Source organism: Cyprinus carpio, chromosome A15, assembly GCF_018340385.1.
Source record: "Cyprinus carpio isolate SPL01 chromosome A15, ASM1834038v1, whole genome shotgun sequence".
Taxonomy (NCBI): domain Eukaryota; kingdom Metazoa; phylum Chordata; class Actinopteri; order Cypriniformes; family Cyprinidae; genus Cyprinus; species Cyprinus carpio.
In genome coordinates, this window is record NC_056586.1 from 25,319,337 (window position 1) to 25,342,677 (window position 23,341).

A 23,341-nucleotide genomic window follows, 5' to 3' on the forward strand; every position below is an offset into this window, starting at 1 on the left:
TTTGCCTTTTAACAAATCCAAAATTTCATGATGGTATGCATGATTAAATTAATTAATTCACCCATTAAATGGTGAGTTTCTCTCATGTTTTATGAATTTTCCAGTAGATAATATCCATGCATAAACGCCACTTTATTTTATTTTATTTGTAATTTAGTCATTATTTATTTATCAATACTTTAATTTTTTTTTATCATACTTTTACATCTGTTTTTTTTTTTATAATATTTTTTGTGTCTTCATTGTTTTACTGTTTAGGTCTTGTTTAATAGCACCATCCAGTAATTTGATGAATAGTTATGCTTATGTACATTACTGTTTGTTCTGATTACTACATTTTTCCATGTTTACATTTATCGTACAGAATTCTGCTGGATTTCCCGATATAGAAGATAAGAATGTAGACAGATTCTGGACCTGGTTATCAGTTATCTTAAACAAAAGTGAAAAGCACACACACAAACACACACACAAAAATCCCACCCACTCTAGTTAAACACTAAGTTTGTCAATTATAAACCAGTCAGGCCTTTATATATTCCTCATTTCCTCTCAACCATCAGCATATCAGAAGAGAAACAAAAGTGCTTCAGCTCTGAAAATAAGCATCTTCTTCCTCATAATTCAAGCAGTCGCAATGGTAAGTTTGAGTATCCTTTCTTTTCTGTTCTGTTTTTAAACTCTCTTGTCCCTGTAGGGACCATGTGCAACGGAATGTCCAATTATTCTAAATTAGAAAATGATTGGCTCTTTGAACTGGTTTTAGGTTTGTTTGTTTGTCTGTTCCTCCACTTTTCCCATCTTCAGCCATGTTTACGTCACTGTCAGTACTAATACTGGCTTAGCTCACTACAGTAGTTTTATGAGATTAACTGAAATAAGCTAAAAAAGGTATGATGTTTACAAATAAAATATCCGTATTTCCATTCCAAAGACAACACAAATCTATGAACATAATCAGGTGAGGTGAGGTAACTTGAGTATTACAATCAGAAAATGAATGTTTTTGTCTTCATTGGGATTGGGGTTGAATGCTTAGGGACATTTTGCTCTGTTTTGTAAATAGCAGTGTGAATAAGTGGAGAATATGATAAAATGCAATGACTGACACACACACACACACAAACAAACAACTGCGAGATCATTCACAACCAAAATAAAATAAATTCAAATTCAAAATAAATAAAGCAAATGTTGGGAAAGCAATACCATTATGGTCTTAACACTAGTATAACATATTGCCTCAAATAAGTGTTATTACTGTGTATTTGTCAGTATCAATGACCATTTATCTTCATATACTGAGGTTACTAGACGAACCCAGTCTTTGGAGTTCTTGCAGGAATTTATGGGTGCTTTTTCTTAACGACAGTCTCCAGGAAGCCCAACATTCAAATTTTGCTTACATTGTTTGGAAAACCTGTTTTGTCAAATAAATAAATAAAAAAAAGTTAAAGTGTGAATACAATAAGCCTTCAAAGAATATTAATTTTCTAGCTTACAGAATGATTTTGTGCTCTTTGTGTACATACTTTGTATTTGAATGTTTATATTTGTGTTTGATTGTTTCAGGTTTTTGCTGTACCACAGATGATCCTCCTGATCTGCCTGCTTCAGTTTTGTACTTGTGCAGTCGGTCAGAATGTGCACCCAAGAACTCTCATGAATATTGTAAAGAACTTTGAGAAAAAGTACGTTGCTTTGATTGAACATGGAAACAGAATTTACAAGTACAAATAATAAAAACAATCAAACACAATAAAAATGCAATCAAAATTATAAAATGATATATATATAATAATATAACAGAGATTGTTCCAAATCAAAATCATTTTCCCTTTATAATTAAATCATTATGCAATAATTTTAACATTAAACTATTTTAATTATATATAATATTTGTTAATTTGATAAGCAAAATAATAACTTCTCACTGCTTTCCAGGTTGTCTGGCATGGGACAATATGCTGTCGCATTCAGAGTCGAGAAGCAAAAATGTCAAGATTCCAACTATGGCGGTCAGGAATTAATAACTAGACAAGTGAAAGAAAAACTTAGTAAGAATGAGGTTTATGTGAGTGGTGACCTTATCGCTGCAAGGGCTGAAAAAAATGACCAAGAGCATTCAGAGTATCGCCTGAGGAATTATCTGAAGAATATCTTGAATGTAAAATATAAATGTGTGGTTTATTTCACTGTAAATTCACCCTGTTTGGATAAATGCATATCAGAATCCTGGCAATTCAGCATTAGAGGTAATCTGAGAAATTTAGAAAAATATGAAGGAACTAAAGCCTTTGCATTCAAATTATTTTGGATACGTGATGAAAGTGTGGAGGTTAAAAAGAGACTTAAGGAAATTGCACCTGCTTTGCCATATTATCATTGTGAGGCAAACAAAGCTGAATGTGATCGCCTGTAAGTAGAGCGATGCTTATGCTTGACAGTTGCTTTCTTCACAAACAGACATGGTTTTATTTAGCTGAGGGTTTTGGTTCTCTTTTAATTGCAGTAAACATGAAATTAGCAAATAAAATCTATAATCTGTAAAGGATTTAATGTTTTTGTAAAATTGTTTCTGTGTTCTCAGTTCCTGTTTGCCATAGTTCCCCTTGTTTGTTACCATAGCTACCCTTGTTACCCATGACAACTAATCACATATATCATCATATTTTGAATAAATGTTTGCTGCATCTGGATCCTATACTCTCTCACTCATTCCTCTGAAGTAGCCCACATTACAGATAGGATGTCTGCCCAGTGCTGGAACAAATAAAAATGTGTTTTATTAAGCATAATTTGTGATCCAAGTATTATCTCATTCAAACACTGGCCATGTCTCTTTTAACTATTATATCCTTCCATTATCTTACATTTAAAGCCATGATATGAATATGAAATGTTACATATAGTATTTATTATTTTCATATGGGACAGGAAGTTCAGTGTGACCTCACGTAACTGTTAGAACTGATAAAAACTGCCAAACAAGAGATGATTTTTCACAAAACCCTGTTTGCAGAAGATCAAAATCAAAAATAAAAATCAAATAATAATAATAAAAATACAATCAGCATCATTATAAACATACACAGTAGAATAAAATATATTTGTGGAACCTTTGTAGAATAAAATATATTTGTGGAACTGTCCAAAATCAACAATAATATTAATACAATAAACAATAATACTGATAATATTAATTTATAATTTAAAAACAAAAATTCAAAATGTATGAATAAATAATATTAAATATATTTTACAGTATTTCTTATTATTTCTTATTGTTGGCAAAGCTAAACAAACCCATTTAGCCTATAAAAATGCTGGCTTGTTTCAACCCAACTTTGGGTCAAATATGGACTAACCCAATTGTTGGAGTACATTTTTGATTAATTTTTTTAACCCCAAAGGTGGCCTAGTCCATTTTACCCAAAGTTGGGCTGAAACAACCTAGCATTTTTTAGAGTGTAAGAAAATTATTATAAACTAATTTTGATTTCATTACCAAGACTTTTCTTAATATTATGAGTTTAACTAGACATTGAGCTCTGAAGATATAAATAACTAATGTAAATACTGCCCTTCAAAAGGGCAGCATTTTTCAGTTTTCGGATGCAAGCTGTGGTCTTCATGCTCATTTGAACACTTGGGCCAAATACATGAAATAAAAAAGTGAAAGTGACATGACATACAGCCAAGTATGGTGACCCATACACAGAATTCGTGCTGCATTTAACCCATCCAAAGTGCACACACACAGCCGTGAACACACACACACAGCCGTGAACACACACACACACCGTGAACACACACCCAGAGCAGTGGACAGCCATTTATGCTGCAGCGCCCGGGGAGCATTTGTGGGTACAGTGCCTTGCTCAAGTGCACCTCAGTCGTGGTATTGCCGGCCCAAGACTCTGTCCTGCAGAGTTCGACTCCAAACCTAATCAAACACACCTGAACCAGATAATCAAGGTCTTTATGTTCACTTGTAGAGTCACAGGCCAGGTGTGCTGATAAACTTTGCAGGACAGTGGGTCTCCAGGAGCAGGGTTGAAGACCTATGTGCTAGAGTATGTTTTTTGGATTTCTCTTGAATCCCTCCCAAACAACCTGTGGTTTCTAGAAGCATCTTAGAGAGATTGTCACAGTTCACTGCTGCAGCACTGGCTGTCGTCAGACCACACAAGGTCATTCACATGCACAAAGCTTGATGTCAAACAGACCACAAGGTGTGGCAAAACATTGTAATATTAATCACAATTGCACAAGGCCAAACAGATCATGCTGATAAATGGTTCCACAAGGGTGTATTTAATGCATCTGTTTGTAAATACAGTAGTGTGAATATGTGGAGAATATGACAAAATGCAATGACTGACACACACACACACACACACACACACACAAAACTGCCAGATCAATTACAACCAAAAAACTATCAAACAGACCACAATGCTTTGCACCACTCTGTAACACAGAAAATAACAGAAATGTTTTGCAAATGCAGTTTGCGTAAGACCCACAGCAACATCTTAAATCATATTTTAAATTTATTATAATCAGCATCATGTATGTTATTTCCATGTTTTTACAAAATAAAATACATTTAAATAAAAAATACATAAAACAAATGTTGGGAAAGTGATACCATTGTTCCTTTTGTGCGTATTTCATAATTCAAATAATTTCAAATTCTATTCTATTGAGCGAACACAGCTGTAAAAGTAAAAACAGACACCCAATTCGCCAGTTCGGTTCATTTCCTTGTTTACATTTCACATGTTGGGGAACCTTTCAGCTTGCCTCCAATATATGTTAATACAGTGTACTCTATATTTGTGTATTTCAAGGGCCTTAAAACCATTTCTTTTTATATGTTAAAAGGTTACTGGAGGAACCCATGAGAGTCTTAGACAGTCTTAATTTATGGGTTCTGTTTCTTATCGTCAGTTTCTAGGAAGTCCAACGTTCACAAAGATCTCAATGACACTGTTAAAGGAGTCAGCAATTCAAGTGTGATCAGTAAGTCAAGTGTGTCTGTCACGGTGTTAAAGAAGAGGACTGGACGAGTGTCAGAATAAACAACATCTGCTTCCTCTTTCTCATCAATCCTGCTTCATTAAAGACTCACACAGCATCTCTGAACCGTTGGATCTTGAGCAACAGATAAAATGGTAAGTTATACTTCTATTACTTAATATCATCGCTAGTGGAGCTAAGCAGCATCACTATTGCTCATGTTGTGAAATAAAAGCTTCTAAAAACTGTACACGCAACAAAATTTCAAAGAATATTTTGTTTTTAACAGACAGAATGCTATTTTAAAATTCAGCATTTTGTTGTACACATACTTTGTATATGAATCTTTATATTTGTGTGTGTTTGTTTCAGGTTTTCGCTGTACCTCAGAGAATCCTCCTGATCTGCCTGCTTCAGTTTTGCACTTGTGCAGTCGGTCAGAATGTGGACCCCAAAACTCTCATGAATATTGTAAAGAACTTTGAGAATCAGTACGTTGCTCTGATTGAACATGAAAACAGAATTTACAATTACAAAAAAAAAAAAATTAATTAAATAAAACTGCACATACATGATCAAAATCATGAAATTGATTATCAAATATAAGAAATATTAGAAATTATCTATAAAAATTAATAAGAAATTAAGAAATATATTAAGAAAAACTAACAATAGTTCTAAATCAAAATGTTTTGTCTTTTATAATTACACCGTCATGCAATAATTTAAACATTAAAGTATTTTATCACTTTTAAATATATATAATGCATATTTTTCTTTTAATCTTTGTTTTAAAACTCAAGAAATAAGCTCTTATAAAATATTACATTCTTTGTAATTTCCAGGTTGGGTAACATGGGACAATACGCTGTCGCCTTCAGTACTGAGAAGGACAACTGTCTTAAAGGTTCTGGCTATCCAAGCAAGGACTTACTAACTAAAGTGAAAGAAAAACTTCAGCTGAAAGAGGTTTACGTGAGCGATGACCTCATTGCTGCAAATCCGAATGGAAAAGATCATTCAGAGTATCGTCTGAAAAATTATCTGAAGAATATCTTGAAGGATGAAAATGAGTGTGTGGGTTTTTTCACTGTAAATTCACCCTGTTTGAAAACATGCCTAGCAGAATCTGGGCCATACAGCGTTAAAGACAGTCTTGTACTGTTAGAAAAGTATGTGGGTATTAAAGCTTTTGCATTCAAAAAAATTTGGACACATGATAAAAAGGAGGATGTGATAAAGAGACTGAATGAAATTGCACCTAATTTGCCATATTATCAGTGTGAGAAAAACAAAGCTAGATGTGACAGCCTGTAAGAAGAGTAATGCTTGACAGTTGCTTTCCTCACATATAGAAAGTTTTATTAAGCTGAGGATTTTTTGTTTTTGTTTTGAATGCAGTAAACATTAAAATTGGTAGATAAAATCAATCATATGTAAAAAAAAAAAATCATAAATTTTGAAAGATGACAAGTACTGTTAAAGTAAACTAATGTTAGCATGTCTGCTTACTGCTGGAGTGAATAAAAATACATTTTATTGAGCATCATTTGTGGTTCAAGTATTATCTTATTATACGCATTATTCAGTCATATTGAGTGCAAATATCTCTTTTAACTGTGATATCCTTTCATTATTTTTCACCTAAAAGCTGTTGCATGAAGATGAAATGCTTTTTATTTAGCACAGATTTAGATGATACATAAATACATAATTCTTTACTAGTGATTTATTGCAACCAGAAATGACCAAAAATTTTCATTTATGCATGCACAAATACATGAAAATGTATTTAAAATAAAAAATACTAAATACTTTGTGGAAAAATATATTTAAATACAAACACAAAATACTGTTTGGTAAAATGTATTTAAATACAAATAGAGTATTTGTATTTTAAAAATAAACAAAATACATGTGAAATTGGCCATCCAATGTAGGCATCCCTATAGGCTCAAATCTATCTGGACCTATTCTGAAGGCAAAAAAACAAAAAAACAAAAAAAACCTTTAGATGTGTACAAGTACTTAGAAACCATTTTCATTTAACATACATCTTCCCTTCCCCTGCCCTGTAGGAAATACAAAACTCCAAAAATAAATAAATAAATAAATAAATACAAAAAAAGGTTAATGTTTATTTCATGTAAAGTTTATTTTGTTGTATATAAAGTTTATTAAAATTAGAAAGTTTATCTAAAATGTAAACGTTAGAAGAATGTACAATGTACAAGAATTATGTATTTAAATAGCATTTAACACTTTTTGCTCAAAGGTTTTTTTTTTTTTTTTTGATGAACAATAAAACCAAAAACTAAAGATTTCTTTGTGGTGTACCATTTGTCAGTGTTTGTATCAATATTGTAATCAATAATCAGTATTGTTCAATCAGTATTGTTCAGTCAGTATCATTATTTATAAACTTCTCAAGAAAAGATTGTTTGACAAACTACTCGGCAAACTACTTCTTCTCACCGCTGCTTTCCGATGGATTGGAGAACACATACTCTGAGTTGCCCTGTTGTTTCACAGAATTACACAACGGCGAGCAAGTGAAAAAAGTGTCAAGCAAGTGTCAAAAAAAGCTGCGTCTGTTTAGGGAGGAGTGCGCACCGTCAGCAGGTTTGCGGTGTAGAGGCAGGCAAAGCATTGTGGAAGGCCATTTGGGCCAAAAACGTGCAAATTTTAATGCGTCTAGAATATGTTGTTTACACGTAAAATACGTAATTCAAGCATAATAGATGCACAAACAATTCATAGACAGCACATTATAGACATGTTAAAATTTGCGCATTTTTGGCCCTATCGGCTTTCCATAAAGTATGAACAAGGCTTCAACTGGACAAAACGCTTCCACTACAACAGTGGTTCTCAAACCTGTCCTGGAGTACCCCCAGCCCTGCACATTCATATGTCTCCCTCATCTATCACACCTTATTCAACTCATCAACTCATTAGTGGAGACTGCAAGACCTGAAGTGGGTGTGTCAGATATACAGTAGGGAGACATACAAAATGCAAAATGTGCAGTGCTGGGTGTACTTCATGGAGAGGCTTGAAAACCACTGCTCTATGAGAGAAAGCCGGAGCTGTGCACACACACACACACACACACACACACACACACACACACACACACACACACACACACACACACAAATACACAAAAAAGGTGTAGAAACTATTTTCACTCAGAAATTGCTTGTAAATGTAAACAACTGCAAACAAACAGCAAGTAACACAATTAATTAAATATGACATTTTGGAGTAGAAAATCTTACATAATATTTAAGATATTTTTTTTATCTTTTTTTTTACAGTGTTGAGAAGAACAAATATCTTGCAGACCACCTCTACCACTCTTATAAAATATATTAACCTCTCAATTTGCTGCTGAACTGTCAGTCTGGTGCTGCATCCAGGAGGAGCCTGTCAATCAAACCTGAACACACAGAGTCTGTGGTGAAGGTACAGCTGGTCCTCATCCACACCCACAGGCTCCCCGGGGCCCGGTCACCTCTCTCTGCCCACAGACCCGCTGCAGGCTGACCCTCTCAATGGAGGTCAGGACTGCACTCATGGAAACTATTGGATTCAGTCAGCTGGAGATGAAACATCTCCCAGAGCATATTACCCCGAGGAACACCGCAGAGAGAGACTGCATGAGGGAATAAGCATCCGGATGCATGAGGGGAGCCAGGTGTCAGGTGGAATTCAATCAATAAGAACATTTCACTTCATAGTGAGAAGAGTATGAAACGGGAAAAAGTGAGGTGCATAATAAAACGCTGCGGGTCGCTGCTGTAAACCCCCTGCAGGAGACTGTACTGAGTCCCAACAGATGCCCTGAGAATGTGACCTTTCACCTCACAAACAGCTAAATATCGACACAGTGGCTCTCTTTTATTTGTGTCTTGATGTGGCACATCACTCACTCGAGTTTAGATGAAAGAAATGAAGCAACAGCGCGTCACGGTGGATTCGTCGCTGTTCAGAAAGACATTATGCTGTTAATTTTGATGAACGCTAGATGGCGAAACAAGATCAGTCCATAATTCATAAGGCTTAAAATGATCTGCCAATTCCTCCACCACCACTACTACTATAATAATAATAATAATAATAATAATAATAATAATTATTATAATAATAATAATAATAATAATAATAATAATTATTATTATTATTATTTTTATTCTCCGTAATATTATATATTATATTCCTCATTATTTTATTCTCCGTAATATTGTCTTTATTGTTTATTTTGTACATGTTATTTATTATTTCATTCTTCAGGACTATTATAAAATTTAAATGAATGTTCAAAAATATCATAACTTATTAAAATAATAATTAAAACATTAGATAGATATTTTGACTATTTTAACAATAATTAAAATGATTAAAATTATCTAATAATCCCAATTACATAACAAAATTTTATATATATATAGTTATCTAATTGGGATTAATATTAGTGTAATATTATTTACACACACACACACACACACACACACACACACACACACACACACACACACACACACAGATCACATATATTAAGCTATTCATTATAATACTACTACTACTACTATTCATCATCATCATCATCATTATAAAAATTCTCATAAATATTTTTTCTTCATAATATTATTAGATTAATATTTAAAAAACTATTTCAATAATATTTCATATATTTGTATAACAATTAAAACGTTTCAAATGAAGATTAAAATGTATACTAATTATAATTCAATTATATATATGTATGTATATGTATGTATGTATGTGTGTGTGTGTGTGTAATCATATACATAAATATGTATACATATATAAATGTAATTCTTCATCATAATCATATTATATAATTATAGTTCTATTTTTAGTTATAATCATATTGTATAATTGTATCATTATAATTATATTTATATATATATATATATATATATATATATATATATATATATATATATATATATATATATATATATATATATAATTAAATGTGTTTTAAATACTCCTTTTTCAATACCTTCTGACATAAAAAAAATACTACGTCTACTACTAATGATAATTTTAATCAATATTTAGATAACGTCTCTATTTCTTGATTGACAGGTACGTCATCAGAGAATGCCACGCCCCCTACAGCAGAGCTCGCGGAGCGCGCGTCTCGAGCGCCTCCAGATCAGTCGCGCGGAGCAGCACGAGGATTAAACAGGAATAACGGAGAGACAGTAACGGGACGAATGGCGCTCATGGCCGGGATTATTTACGCGCTCACCTCGCTTTTCCTGGGGATTTCTGCCGGTCTGTCCGCTCCGAGGAATCATCCGGCGAATGAAGGTGAGAGGGGTTTGAGTAAAGACGAAAAGTTTCGGGCGCGGAGTAAAACTCGCGCAAATACAAACAGTGGCGATCTGCGGCCAGTTCCAGAAAAACACCTCCTTATCATTTTACCTACTTTATCAAAGGCTTTTTTTATTTTTTATAATATAATAAGTTATTGTTAGAACTAATAACTGGAAATATAATGTAGGGCAATTCTCACTTTAGCAGCTTAAAAACTACTATTAATACATAGAGATATGCCACATATTTATTATTCACATTTTACATTTCAGATATATGATTATTAATCATTTTGTTTATACTTCCTTCCCCTAATTAGTATTTATAATGTCTTAAATCTTTAGTTTTAACTTTAAAATGATTTGGGCGTTTTTATCACAAGAATGGAATATTGATCATTTGTTATCTGGAAATATAAACAATGGCCTACATATAAAGTCAAACATCATAAAGGCTGTATAAGCCTTTATAATTTACTGTAAAGGCTTTGTAATTAACTTGAAGATGATTTGTTGGCCTTATTATTGTCGAAATAGGCTTTCTTGAGAAGCCTGGAGAGCTTTTTTAATGCATTACTGTATAAGACACAACAGTGTTTGCTTTTGGTTAATTTGCTAATTAATATTAGTAATAATTAGCCATAATTCCCTATTCAGTTCAGCGCTTGGATCAAACCCCTGTGCACTTGTCTGTCACTTTTTTTGCAGCTGTTGTCATTATTTATCAGAGTTTAACGTCATCCTCGCATCAGTTTTATCACTGTATCAAAGATTCAAAGACTCAAATGATCTAATAATCAAATACTCAATTCCTCTCTTCCTTCCTCCTTCAGTCACGCTGCTGGATTCCAGATCGGTGCAGGGAGATCTGGCATGGGTCGCCAGCCCGACGGAAGGAGGGGTGAGTGGAGACCATCTCTCCGTCCCTCTTTCTCCAGCTTGACCTCATTAGTATTCATACGTAGAGTTTGAGCACCATTTCATACGTTTAGATTGATACCGCATCTAAAACCTAGAGCCTTTAAGGACGTACAGATGATTACAAATGAACCGAGGTCCATATAATATTAAATTAATGGTTAATTGCATTGTATTTCTAATAAATAGCAGGATTTAAAGGTGTTTAACACCATCACATGTATTTAACACATTTATGAAGTTAATTAATTATAAATTATAGCAGTTTCGTTCTGTTCTGCTTTGATGATAATTAAATTCAGCCATACAAAGAGTACAAGTGACTTTATTTTTATTAAACCCATCTGGAGTTCATTTATAAATATTTTTGCCATTAATAATGTCTTTTTAGGCCGTTATTTACAGAGAAGCGCCATAGTGTTTGAATATTAAATTTTGGTGGTACACTTAATAAATCAAGGTTCTTTATTGGAATCAAAGGTTCCAAAAAGAAACATTCATGTAACGTTTTCATTGCGCTAAAGTTCTTCTGATTATTAAAATGTTCTTCACTCTAAAAAATGGTTCTTTGAAGAACTTTGAAGAATAATTGCGTCTTTTTATCTCACAATTCAGACTTTTTACTTCTCAGTTCTGAGTTTATAGTTTACAATTTAGACTTTTTTCTCACAATTATGAATTTTCAGAAGATAAAAAGTCAGAATTGTGAGATATAAACTCAGAATTGCGAAGAAAAAAAGACAGTTGTGAGAAGTCACATGCAGTTACCTTTTATGTTTTTTTTATTCTGTGGAGCAAACAAAAAAAGTGCGAGAGTCTTTTCTCAGAATTGTGAGAAAAAAAGTCAGAATTGTGAAATGTGAACTTGGATTTGTGAGGAAAAAGTCAGAATTGTCTCAGGATTCTGAGTCATTTCTCAGAATTGAGAGAAAAAAGTTTGAATTGTGAGATAAAAAAAAAACTTGATTTTTTTTTTTCATCCCATGGCAGGAACCCAAAATAGTTCTATAGCATTGCCATTAAAAAAGAAAAATCTCAGTGTACCCACAATTTTGGTTCAGGTCTTCAGAGAGCCTCAAGGTTGTTTACATCTCATATGCAAAAGCTTTTTTACATTTAAGATGCTGTCAGTATGTTGATATTGTCCGTTTCAACGTCTAAAAATGTTCGTGTCACCTACAAATACAAGTGAGATCAGCCTACCCTGTCCACTTCTCTGGGATGTAAATTTGGAAAGCTAGGTTACAGCGACGGGCGTCAAATTTCCTAAATAGTAGAGGGAGACAGAAATGCCCAAAAGATATAAGGGGAGAGACTTGGCAACACGGAAGAAGAAAAAAGATATACTTGAAAACACGTATGCATATAAAAGTTCTTTTTTGTAATTTAATTTTTTATCTTTTTCATTCATTCAGATTTTATACCGAGGGGGTCAGCGGGTTCTGTTCGGTAATGTATGCTTCTGCACTGTTCGGAGCCCCTCATCACCAATTAGCCGTTTAACATCTTCAGATCAGGTGCATCTAAATTAGCACATCGGCGATTCAATAAAACACACAGAATTCCCTTTCATTCCGGAGCAGCTCGGCTTCCTTTCGCATCGATCCAAGTCTCATTGAGCTCCTGAGTTCCTCTCCCTCTGTGATCTTCTCCGTGATGGACAGGCCTTTGGCACGGACGGTGGGCGGGTATTCAGACTTTAATACGGCCAATTAGGTCCTTTCTCCTCTCGTCCCGCTATCGGCAGCTCCAGGTTCTTATCTCTGCGCTGCTCCTCTGGGCCTCCGTAGTTACACAGATGAAGGGACGAGCCGAACGGAGACAATCACGCTCCCTGACGGACTCCAGATTGCTGTCAGTCTCATTATCTCACAAATGCTCAATTAGTTTTAGCGCACTTTGAATAATTCCTGGAGCTTTTCAGGGCCGTCAGGATGATTTTAGTGGGACTGTGGCTGCTGATATCACACAAAATAATTTTTCAACAGATTTGTTTTGAGTTCCAAAAATTGCTAATTTGGTAAATTCGTAGATCAGTCTGTGCCTGTTCACTGATATGTGTTCATAATCAATCAGTTTAAAAAAAATCACTAAATAAATAAATAAACATGTACTTTTAATTGTCAAAGGCAAACAAATAATTCAAATAACACACACTATTGGTCAAAAGTTTGGAATAATAATTACGATCTGTAATGTTTTTCAGTTTCATGCTCACAAAGGCTGCATTTATTTGATTAAAAATACAGATTGTGAGATATTATTACAGTTTAAAAGAACTGAATCATATTAGAATGATTTCTGAGGATCATGTGAAACTGAAGACTGGAGAAATGATGCTGAAAATTCAGCTTTGATCACAGGAATTAATTAAATATATTCAAATAGAAGTCTGTTATTTTAAATTGTAATAATATTTCACAATATTACTGTTTTTACTGTATTTTTTTTGCTCAAATAAATGCAGCTTTGGTGAGCATAAGGGACTTATTTCAAAAACATTTAAAAATCTGAATTATTCCAAACTTTTGACTTGTAGTGTAAGTTAATATGCGGTTTTTCCCATTCAGACTCTTGGGTATCAACAGTTAAATTTGCATGTGTTTATATGGTGTTCATTTGCTTTATTACAAATCATAAGTGCTGATTAGATGATGAAAACTCAGTGAGTCCAATCAGTCGCTGCAATGCTGGTTTAGCGCAGGCTGAGAAGTGTTGTAGGCTGTGAAACATTAATGACTGTCTAGAGTTGTTATTGTATCTGAGGCTATAGAAGACAAGTAATGGTGATTTTCTGAGGTTAGTTCAGGCAAACTTATACTCAAGCCTGTAAGAGGGAAACAGATGTTATGCATTTGCTCTACAGATTCCCATTCAGTCCTGTTTTCACTCTGGATGACCTCATGTTTGTTTAGTTAAATGATCAGTTGTTTTCTGTTTTCTTTCAATCACGACTGTTTCCCAAACACGGTCGCATCTCCGTCATATAAACCACATTGGTTCAACAATATAGGGCCGTTGTTAATGACGTCACACGCATGTGGTGGAGTTATAACTTCTGCTAAATAATTGATTCAAGTTCTGAGATACAGCTGTGTTGAACATTAAGCTGCCTTTCCACTGTCTTCGACATTAGGATACGATTGTCGCATTTCTCCCCCTAGAGGCAGTCGCACTGAACTTTCAAACTTCAGCTTATTCACCACGGTAAAATGAACGATTTTATTGAATATAATGACTGTATGAAATTATCCACACAAAACAATTGACCAATTATGGGATTCCCGCACTGCTTTCCAATGGAAATAAATGACTTCTGGTCTATCGCTTGTCATTTTTTGGAGATAGCAAAGGCGGCTTTATTTACTATTTTGTGTTCCCAGTCATTTTGCTTTATTTGATGTTTGATAGATCAGGGGTTTCCTCTTGCGTCGTACTCCGTGGTTCCCTCTTAGAATTATCCACATGCACACAGTGCTTACTGAGGACTTTTATATATATATAAATAGAATGGAAGAGATAGATTTGTGCCCAGGAAGAAACTATGCTTCTAATCACAGGTTCAGAGCTGTAGCTTTTTTTTTGCATTTTTTGCATTCTAAAAGATTTCAATTTGACATTGAGAAGGTCTTGATTTTCCTCATTTCTAACACTGTTCTTTTGCTGTCCTGTGCAGTGGGAAGAGGTGAGCATCATGGACGAGAAGAACATCCCCATCAGAACATACCAGGTGTGTAATGTAATGGAGCCCAATCAGAACAACTGGCTCAGGACTCACTGGATCCAGCGTGGGCCGGCGCAGCGTATCTACATCGAGATTAAATTCACCCTGCGTGACTGTAACAGCCTGCCCGGCATTATCGGCACCTGCAAAGAGACGTTCAACCTCTACTACCTTGAGTCCGACTCCGATAACGAGAGCTATGCTCACGAGAGCCGCTTTGAGAAGATCGACACGGTGGCGGCGGACGAGAGCTTCACGCAGGTGGATGTTGGTGACCGGATCATGAAGCTGAACACTGAAATCCGGGACGTCGGTGTTCTGAGCCACACAGGATTTTATCTGGCCTTCCAGGATGTAGGAGCCTGCATCGCTCTGGTTTCCGTTCATGTGTTTTACAAGAAGTGTCCGTTAGCCGTGAGGAACCTAGCACAGTTTCCTGACACGGTAACCGGAGCCGACACGTCGTCACTGGTGGAGGTGCGCGGCTCCTGCGTCAAAAAATCTAATGAGCAGCAGATGGAGAGTGGCTGGTGCCCATCAGAAATAGACTGTCCAATCCCCGAATACGAATAACCTAATCAACAATGTAAACGAAAAACGTAATAAAATCAAACTAAACTAAATATGTTACACTCAAACTACACTAAATGATCTTGGGCACATTTTAGAATTAACTCCATTTCATCGGTTGGAATTTTGAATTGAATTGGTCACACCCCAGTAGTGTTGTCACGGTACCAAAATTTCAGTATTCGGTACCGATACCAGTGAAAATCCACGGTTCTCGGTACCAATTTCGGTACCAAAGCAAAACACAAAAATATGCTAATTAAAAAAAAAAAAAAAAAAAAACTTTTTATCACTAAAAATAAAAACCAATGCCATTCTTTATACTTATTTACAATTGTGTGTAAAGTTTTTCTACAAGTAATATAATTATGAAAAACAGTAAACAAGTTTCACTCAAATTTAATTTGTCTTTTAATTAATGAAATTTAAACACATTTTATTTTTTGTTAAATAAAGGGGATTTGCTATTAAAATGAAAATGAAAATGAAATCGAAAATTTTCTAAATACAGTCGGTTTCCTTCTGAAATACAGTGATATAGAAACACCTGCATCGGGTTTTTGATTTTGAAACGTGCAGTGCTCATGTTTATTCAATGAAGTCAAAGCCTTTTGGAAAATCTATTTGTGGCGGTCAGTTTTGATATTGTTATAAATAAATGTGTGTGAAACCCTGGGTTGCCATGAATACCTTTAAATTGACACTGGTTTTACTCAAATGAAACGGTAAAATGCTTGTGAAGTGACTCAGAACAGTTGATGGTTTGTTTAAGTATTTATGTCCTCATTGAGACTGCAGATGCTGAAATTACTGCAAGCGTCACGCGCTTCAGTCTATGTAGTAAACAAACCCGCACGTCTCTGCCATTCATCCATTCACACAGAGACGTGCAGAACATGCAGGATTCATATTTCAACCAACTTTTCCGGGTTAACATTTACAGATACTGGTCCATATGGAGATTTGATTTGATTAAATTATGCTAAACTTTGACAAATTCCGTGACTGTCCATATTAAAATGTAAGTTTCATTTTCATGATTGGATTTTGAGATTCCGTCCGTGTTTTCTGCTTCGCTGAGATCATAGCGCTGTATGCGTCAAGAACCGGGTTGATCGGGTACTCGGTACCACCGGTACTTAAAGAAACCTGGTACCGTGACATTTTCATTTTTTAGCACCGACTTGGTACCGAAGTACCGGGTCTTTTGACAACACTACACCCCAGGAAGTTGTCAATCTGTGTTTTTACCTTCAAGTCAGAGACCAAAGCATAGATATTCACAATGTGTTATATGTACATTGTATTGTAGCAGAAAACTGTTCAGAAAACACATTTTTTGTACCATTCATTAAATATATAGAATATACAGAAAGTTTAAGTCCTGAAACATAAAGAAGTTAACTTAAAAAAAAAAAATAACATTAATTTATATTTATAATTACAATTTCATTTCCTATCACTATAAATATACTATATATAAATTAAAAAGTGCCAAATACGTACTTTGTAAGTAGATGAATTTGTTTCAGAACTGTTAAGAATTGTGCCAGCTACTGTAGCTAGCACCTGTTAATATGCCTATTTTTGATCCCACCAAAACTGTTGTAGTCATATATTTCAGTGTCATCTACTGTTATGTGTAGTTTTTGCCCATGTTTAGTGAAAGTTAGGTATTATTTAATTGCTTTAAATGCAAATGATGCAATTCTGCTATGCTGGGTCTCTAAGGGTTAAACGTTTTTCATTGAAAAACGTTACCTTTATAGTAAAAAATTACTTAAATATGGAAGCTTGTTTCCACCACGGAATAAAAAAAAATTTATCGTGACTTCTTATCTCACGGTTCTGACTTTTTTTCTCAAGCTCAGAATTGCAGCATATAAACTCACAATTCTGACTTTTTTTTCACAATTGCGAGAAACAAATTCCAATTGTTCCAAAATTCCAAAAGTTATATAAAGTCCATTTCTGAGGAAAAAAAAGTCCGCTCACAATTCTGACGTTTTCTTACAATTGCAACTTTATTTCTCATAATTCTGTCTTTATAAATCACAATTGCGAGAAAAAAAAAAAAGTCTGAATTGTGAGACAGAAAGTTTTTATTTTTTATTCGGTGGCAGAAACAAGCTTCCATACATTTCTTTGCATTTTTAAATGAATTTTAATTTACGTTTGAATGACCTCAAGATGAATTCAGGAACTGAACTGAAATTTAAAAGGATTCTCAATTCACTTCTGAACGGTGAACAACACTTCCTTCCATCCATGCATCCCTATGTCTTTTTTCTTTTCCTCTCAAGAATGAGTCAGGTGGTAATAAGAGTGCTTCTGGTTTGTTTATCAGCATTTGTGACTGTGTTATAAGGAGGACCGAGGTCACTTCTCACATGAGAACAAGAGATGCTGATTACAAACACAGAGTAGAAGAAAGAGGAGGAGAGGCAGTAAATCCATGAGTGACGTCCTCACCCGAGCGTTCTCACGGAAATAACTTCATTATAATCATACTAGTTGGGCTCTGAACTTTGTAATTAACAGATTTTTGGCAACTTTATGCCACATAATAGGATGTGACTCACTGTGGATGTGTGTGTGTGTGAGAGAGAGAGAGAGAGAGAGAGAGATCGCATGAGAAAGATGGAATGAGTCGAGGCATGTTATCAAGAATCTAAAAATGGCAGAGGGCCGTGAGTGTGATGAATGGATCTGTTGGAGGAGAAAAAATGTAATTATCTTTAAAACTGACATTTCATTCTGCCATAGATCAAGCCAAATAAGAGCCTGTGACAATAATAAATACACATCACACAGACGTGTTGAAAGAAAAGAAGAAAGTAGGACTTCTCTTGTGCTTAATGGCTTCTAGACATGTGCTGCTATTTGTAGAAGTGCCGCAAAGACGCACTGCAAACACTTTGCGTGGTTTCCATAGCGATGATGAGGGAAAGCCGGCACCACTCTTGACCTTTGCCCCGAGAGGTCCCGGATCAAAGGTTATGTTCTCGCTCAGGACTCAAGTGCAGTCATCTGGAGCTGTTTCAGGTTTCCTTAAGTGTGCGTCGACTCCATGATGAGTTAAATGTTATGTGAGTTTTTGAAGGGGAATTATGTTACAGACAGATTATTAGTTGAGGCTTCATGAATACTGATGGTATTTGAATCCGCATTAATTATTTAGAAAATTGAAAACTATGAATAGCAATACTTTGTGGCCTTTTTTTTTTTTTTACTCTTCGCATAGAAACATTTGTGTGTGTGTAGATAGATATACATATAACATTTATAAACATGTTTATATGCACACACACACACACACACACACACACACACACACACACACACATATATCTATATCTATATCTATATCTATATATATATATATATATATATATATATATATATATATATGTAATGTTATATAATTTAAGATATTTTTATATATTTAATTTATTAAATTCTATATTATTTTATTATATAAATGTTATATTTTCTTAAATATTATAAAATACAATTTATATATATATATATAAAAATAAATGTTATTATCATATATATATATATATATATATATGATAACATTTTTAAAATAAATAATATATATATTAAATACTTGAATATTATATTATTGTATGTTATATTATAAGTGTGTATTATACTGTATTATTATATGTACAATATAAATATTACAATAAATAATATCTAATATATGTACGAATGTCTAATGGTGAACAAATGGTGAAATATAAGACTTTTGCACACCATATATCCATGTCTAACAAGAGAGCTCATGTGCTTTGTGTAGCTCTGCATAACTACTTAATGGAAAAATTGTTTGCTAAATACATTAAATAAATAGAAAATCAATGCATGTTACTCATTTGAAAAGTTATTTTGGTATATACAGTGTGGAAAGAAAGTAATGCGTTACTTATTTCTTCTGAGGAGTAGCAGTGCATGTGAAAGTATCAACGCTATTGTTGAGCTGACGCTGTGCTGAAAGAAATCTGCCGTTGCAGTCGAGTCTCAGGGTTCTGTGAGAGTTTTTGGGTTCACCGGGGGGAGCTGAAGAAGAGGTCCGGGGCAGGTCAGAGGTCACTCACTCTTTCATCCATCTCTGACGCTCGGCTGACAGCTGGAGAGGAGAAATTTATTAAGACATCAGAACTCTTGACAGCTGGGCTTCCACAAGATGCCTTGGAGACACGGGAGCTGTGATCCTGGCTCCTGTTCTCTATAAGGGCCTGATGGGGGACGGCAAGAGAGAAGCTGCTGTTTGTTCTGGTGGCTGGTTTGTAGCCTGTTGCATGAGCACCCACAGGACAGAAAGATCTTTACAATCTCATTTGAATTTTCTAGAGAGAAATTATATTAAATGGAGATCGAATTGAGATTTTTGTTTATTTCTTCTGATTAATCTCACATGTGTCTCCTTTATAGTTTCAAAAGAGATAGTAGACCACAAATTAGATTCTTAAATGCCCCTATGTTGCAAGGATAAATAATAATCTCAAAATCTCAGTTGTTTGTCCATGTCAACAAGACTATAGAGAGCGAATTGGCATTTTGTGTTGAGACATCTCCTGCTTCCCAGATTTTTCTCCTGACCAAAAACACCAATAAAGTCAGAGAATTCAGTTTGATCTATTCACTTTTAATTTGATTTAATTTTTATTTCTCCAAAGGAATTAAAAATGAAACATTGAAGATGATGAAAAAAAGTTAAAATGCAAATATATGCATACAATAATAAATATATAACAATAAATACACACACATATTATTTGTATATTATATAAAAATAAACATTAACATATGTTTATTTACAAAAATAGTAGTAGTAAGACAAACATATAGCTATTGTTTTGTTTGTTTGTTGTTGTTGGTGGTGTTTTTTTCCAGGACAAAACTGTATATTTAATTAAATTTTTCCAAACGGAGAAGCATCTTAGATGATTGCAATTATAACTCCTTTAAAAATGTTGCTTAAAATGCATATAATAAATATATTGTCATCCTCTGGAACTCTAGCTGTCAAGAATGTGTATTTATTATTATTATTATTTTTATTTTCAGTTTTATAAAACTTTTTTTTTTTTTGTTTACTTACATGATTGTGATACTAACATTTTTTTAATTAATTAATTAATTAATTTTTATCTCATCTCCTGAGCTTTGAATGAGCAATCACTGAATCGTAAAAGGTCCTCTGGGTAATGAAGGAAAGGACAGGAGAGGAAGAAATCAATCTCTCTCACCTTTTCTTCATCACTTTCCTGCTTTTTTCCCCGTGCCATTTATTTGAGCTGAGGGAAAGTCGGTGTTGAATTGTGTTTCGTGTTCCAGCTTTTTGTGGCCTCGTTTTCTCCGACACGCCTGAATGGTTTAAACACACAGCAGGCTAAAAAGGACAGGTCAGAGTGTACCTCAGCCTGAAGAGCACTGGACGACCAGCCCGGTTCCTCAGCAGAGGAAACAGAGGTAGAAAGAGTCCTGTGTGTGCGCGAGTCGAACATCATTACCGAGGTGTTGAGAGCTGTTTCTGGTCTGGATGGTGTTCTGTTCCCTCAGTTCTTTATCTCTGACTGTCTCTCTCAACGCCGGCTCTCCCTCCTCTAAAAGGAGCATGACAGAAGTGCGAGGGACGGCACCGCCGTAACATTGATATAATGTTGCAGCTCGCTGACAGTCCCTTATATTAACCAGACTTAATGGACTCTCTGGAAGTCTTACAAGGGAACGACTGGAGATGTGTGGACTCGGCTGACCTGAATTTCCCTCTCTCATTTCAGTCAAATTCAGCTCTAATTTAGCTTTTTTAAAGGGACAGTTCACTCAAAAATTGCTTACTCACCCTGATGTTGCTTATGATAGGAAATATTTAGCAAGCTTCTCATTTCTAAACAATTTAAAGAACAAAAAAGCAGCATAAAATTATCCATGTGACGTTTTGTGTATTTCAAGTGTTCAAAAGACGTGCAGTGGATTTGTGCATTTTTCCTAAAACCCCTTTTTTAAACCTGGCAGTGAATTGCGACATACATTTTAGTTTGTTTTTCACCCAAAGTTAGAATATATAATCTATTGACAATCTCCTGAAAAAGGCATCAATACACCAATAAATGTAAAAGATTAAAGATTTCAATCAAACATTTCTCTTCAAATTTTTCCGAATTATCCTACATATTTTATTCACTTTAAGTTTTATTTAATGGAATTTAATTTAAAAAAATTAATACATCATTTATTTATTTACAAACATACCATAATAGTGTTATAAAAGTAGTTCTTTTGCATCTTGTGTTCTATCCGCTTTAAATTTTATATATTCTTTTATTTTTATTTAAATTAAACAAAATTGCTAATGGAGATCTCATGGTCATCATCTCAGATGTTTCTCTTAAAAACTGAAAATCTATGTGTGTGTGTTTGTGTATATAGTAATTATTAATATTAAAATAATATAATTAATCTATATGACAAGTTGTGTATTTCAAGCTTTCAAAGTCATGCAATAGATTTGTGCATTTTCCCTTTAATATTAAATCTCATGGTAAATAGCAACTGAATTTTTAGTTAATTTCTCACCCAAAGTGTTTGAATGACTTCAGAAAACTTGGAATATCATGTTTGAGTCAATGGTACTTTTCGCACCTATTTTGAAGCTCGAAACTTTTTAGTCCTAATTCATTGTCATTGGATGCAAAAGAGTGACTGGGATGTTTTGAACATGATTCACAGAGGAAAGAAAGTCCAATCTAAACCACTTCACTGCTTTAGTCATTTCCTATAATGTGGTTTGATGTTAGGACTAGTTGTAGTGCTTTAACCATCAGTGTGGGGTTTTGCTATCTTGCTGTATTGTTTTCTCTCGCACTCACTTTCCTTCTGCCTTTGAATTCGTCTTTTATTTTCCATCAAGAGGGGGTTAAAAAAGACAGAGAGAGAGATAGACGTGCAGTAAGAGTAAGGCGGAACAACAAAAGACAGAACGACAGCGAGAATAAAGGAGGTGATCGCAGAGAAAAACAGATTTGTCAGCACACAGGGAAGGTCAGCGCCCTCCTCTCAGACAGGAAAAGACGAGAGAATGAAAAGGAGCTGATGTCTAGAGAAAGAGAGAGGTTTTTAGGTGGTCTTTGATTTCTTTTCCTCATCATTCACTTCACGTTCCCTTTAAACGTCCCTTTGATGTGATGACAGATGCTGTCTCTTTCTCTCTGTCGTTCTCCTGTAACAATGGATTGTGATTGCAAGGTTTCGAGTTGTAATCTTGAGCTCGTCAAACTGTAGGAGGTGTGTAGGTGGTCTTTTCTCAGTTTTAGTCCTCTTTGTGATGGAATGATGGATGTAAAGAGATGTTAAAAATTAATGTGTTCTGAAACTCATTTTAATACAGTGAAAAACTGTTCCAAAACCTCCTCTTCTAAGGCTGCTTCAAAACTGGAACAAGAACAGTGAGATACTCGTAGTAAGCATAAAAGCACATAGTACTCACAATTATTATATGTAAAATTTACATTTGTTAATAGATTAGACTATTTTATTTACACTTTGCTGTATTGAATGTAATTAGAGCATGAATATTGCATATACAGTACTGAACTTGGTGCAATGCATTCTGGGATCATCTTCTATGCAAAGCATGCATTTACATTTTTGTCATTTAGAAGACAGCATTAGGGCTGGGCAATAAAGTTAATAGTATGCAGTATGTATGTAATATATATATATATATATAAACACACACACA

The 23,341-nt window shown here is 34.4% G+C and overlaps 1 protein-coding gene across 1 annotated transcript in view; it reads left to right on the forward strand.

Annotated features, from left to right (window-relative positions):
- The first annotated feature begins 10,190 nt into the window (after positions 1–10,190).
- The window catches only part of LOC109104454 (ephrin type-A receptor 4-like), a 35,731-nt gene continuing 22,580 nt past the window's right edge, over positions 10,191–23,341 (forward strand). Inside the window, 6 exon segments of the mRNA XM_042771842.1 lie at positions 10,191–10,371; positions 11,210–11,277; positions 14,971–15,526; positions 15,529–15,581; positions 19,494–19,507; positions 19,540–19,553. Coding sequence (XP_042627776.1) covers positions 10,275–10,371; positions 11,210–11,277; positions 14,971–15,526; positions 15,529–15,581; positions 19,494–19,507; positions 19,540–19,553 — 802 coding nt within the window. The 5' untranslated portion in view covers positions 10,191–10,274.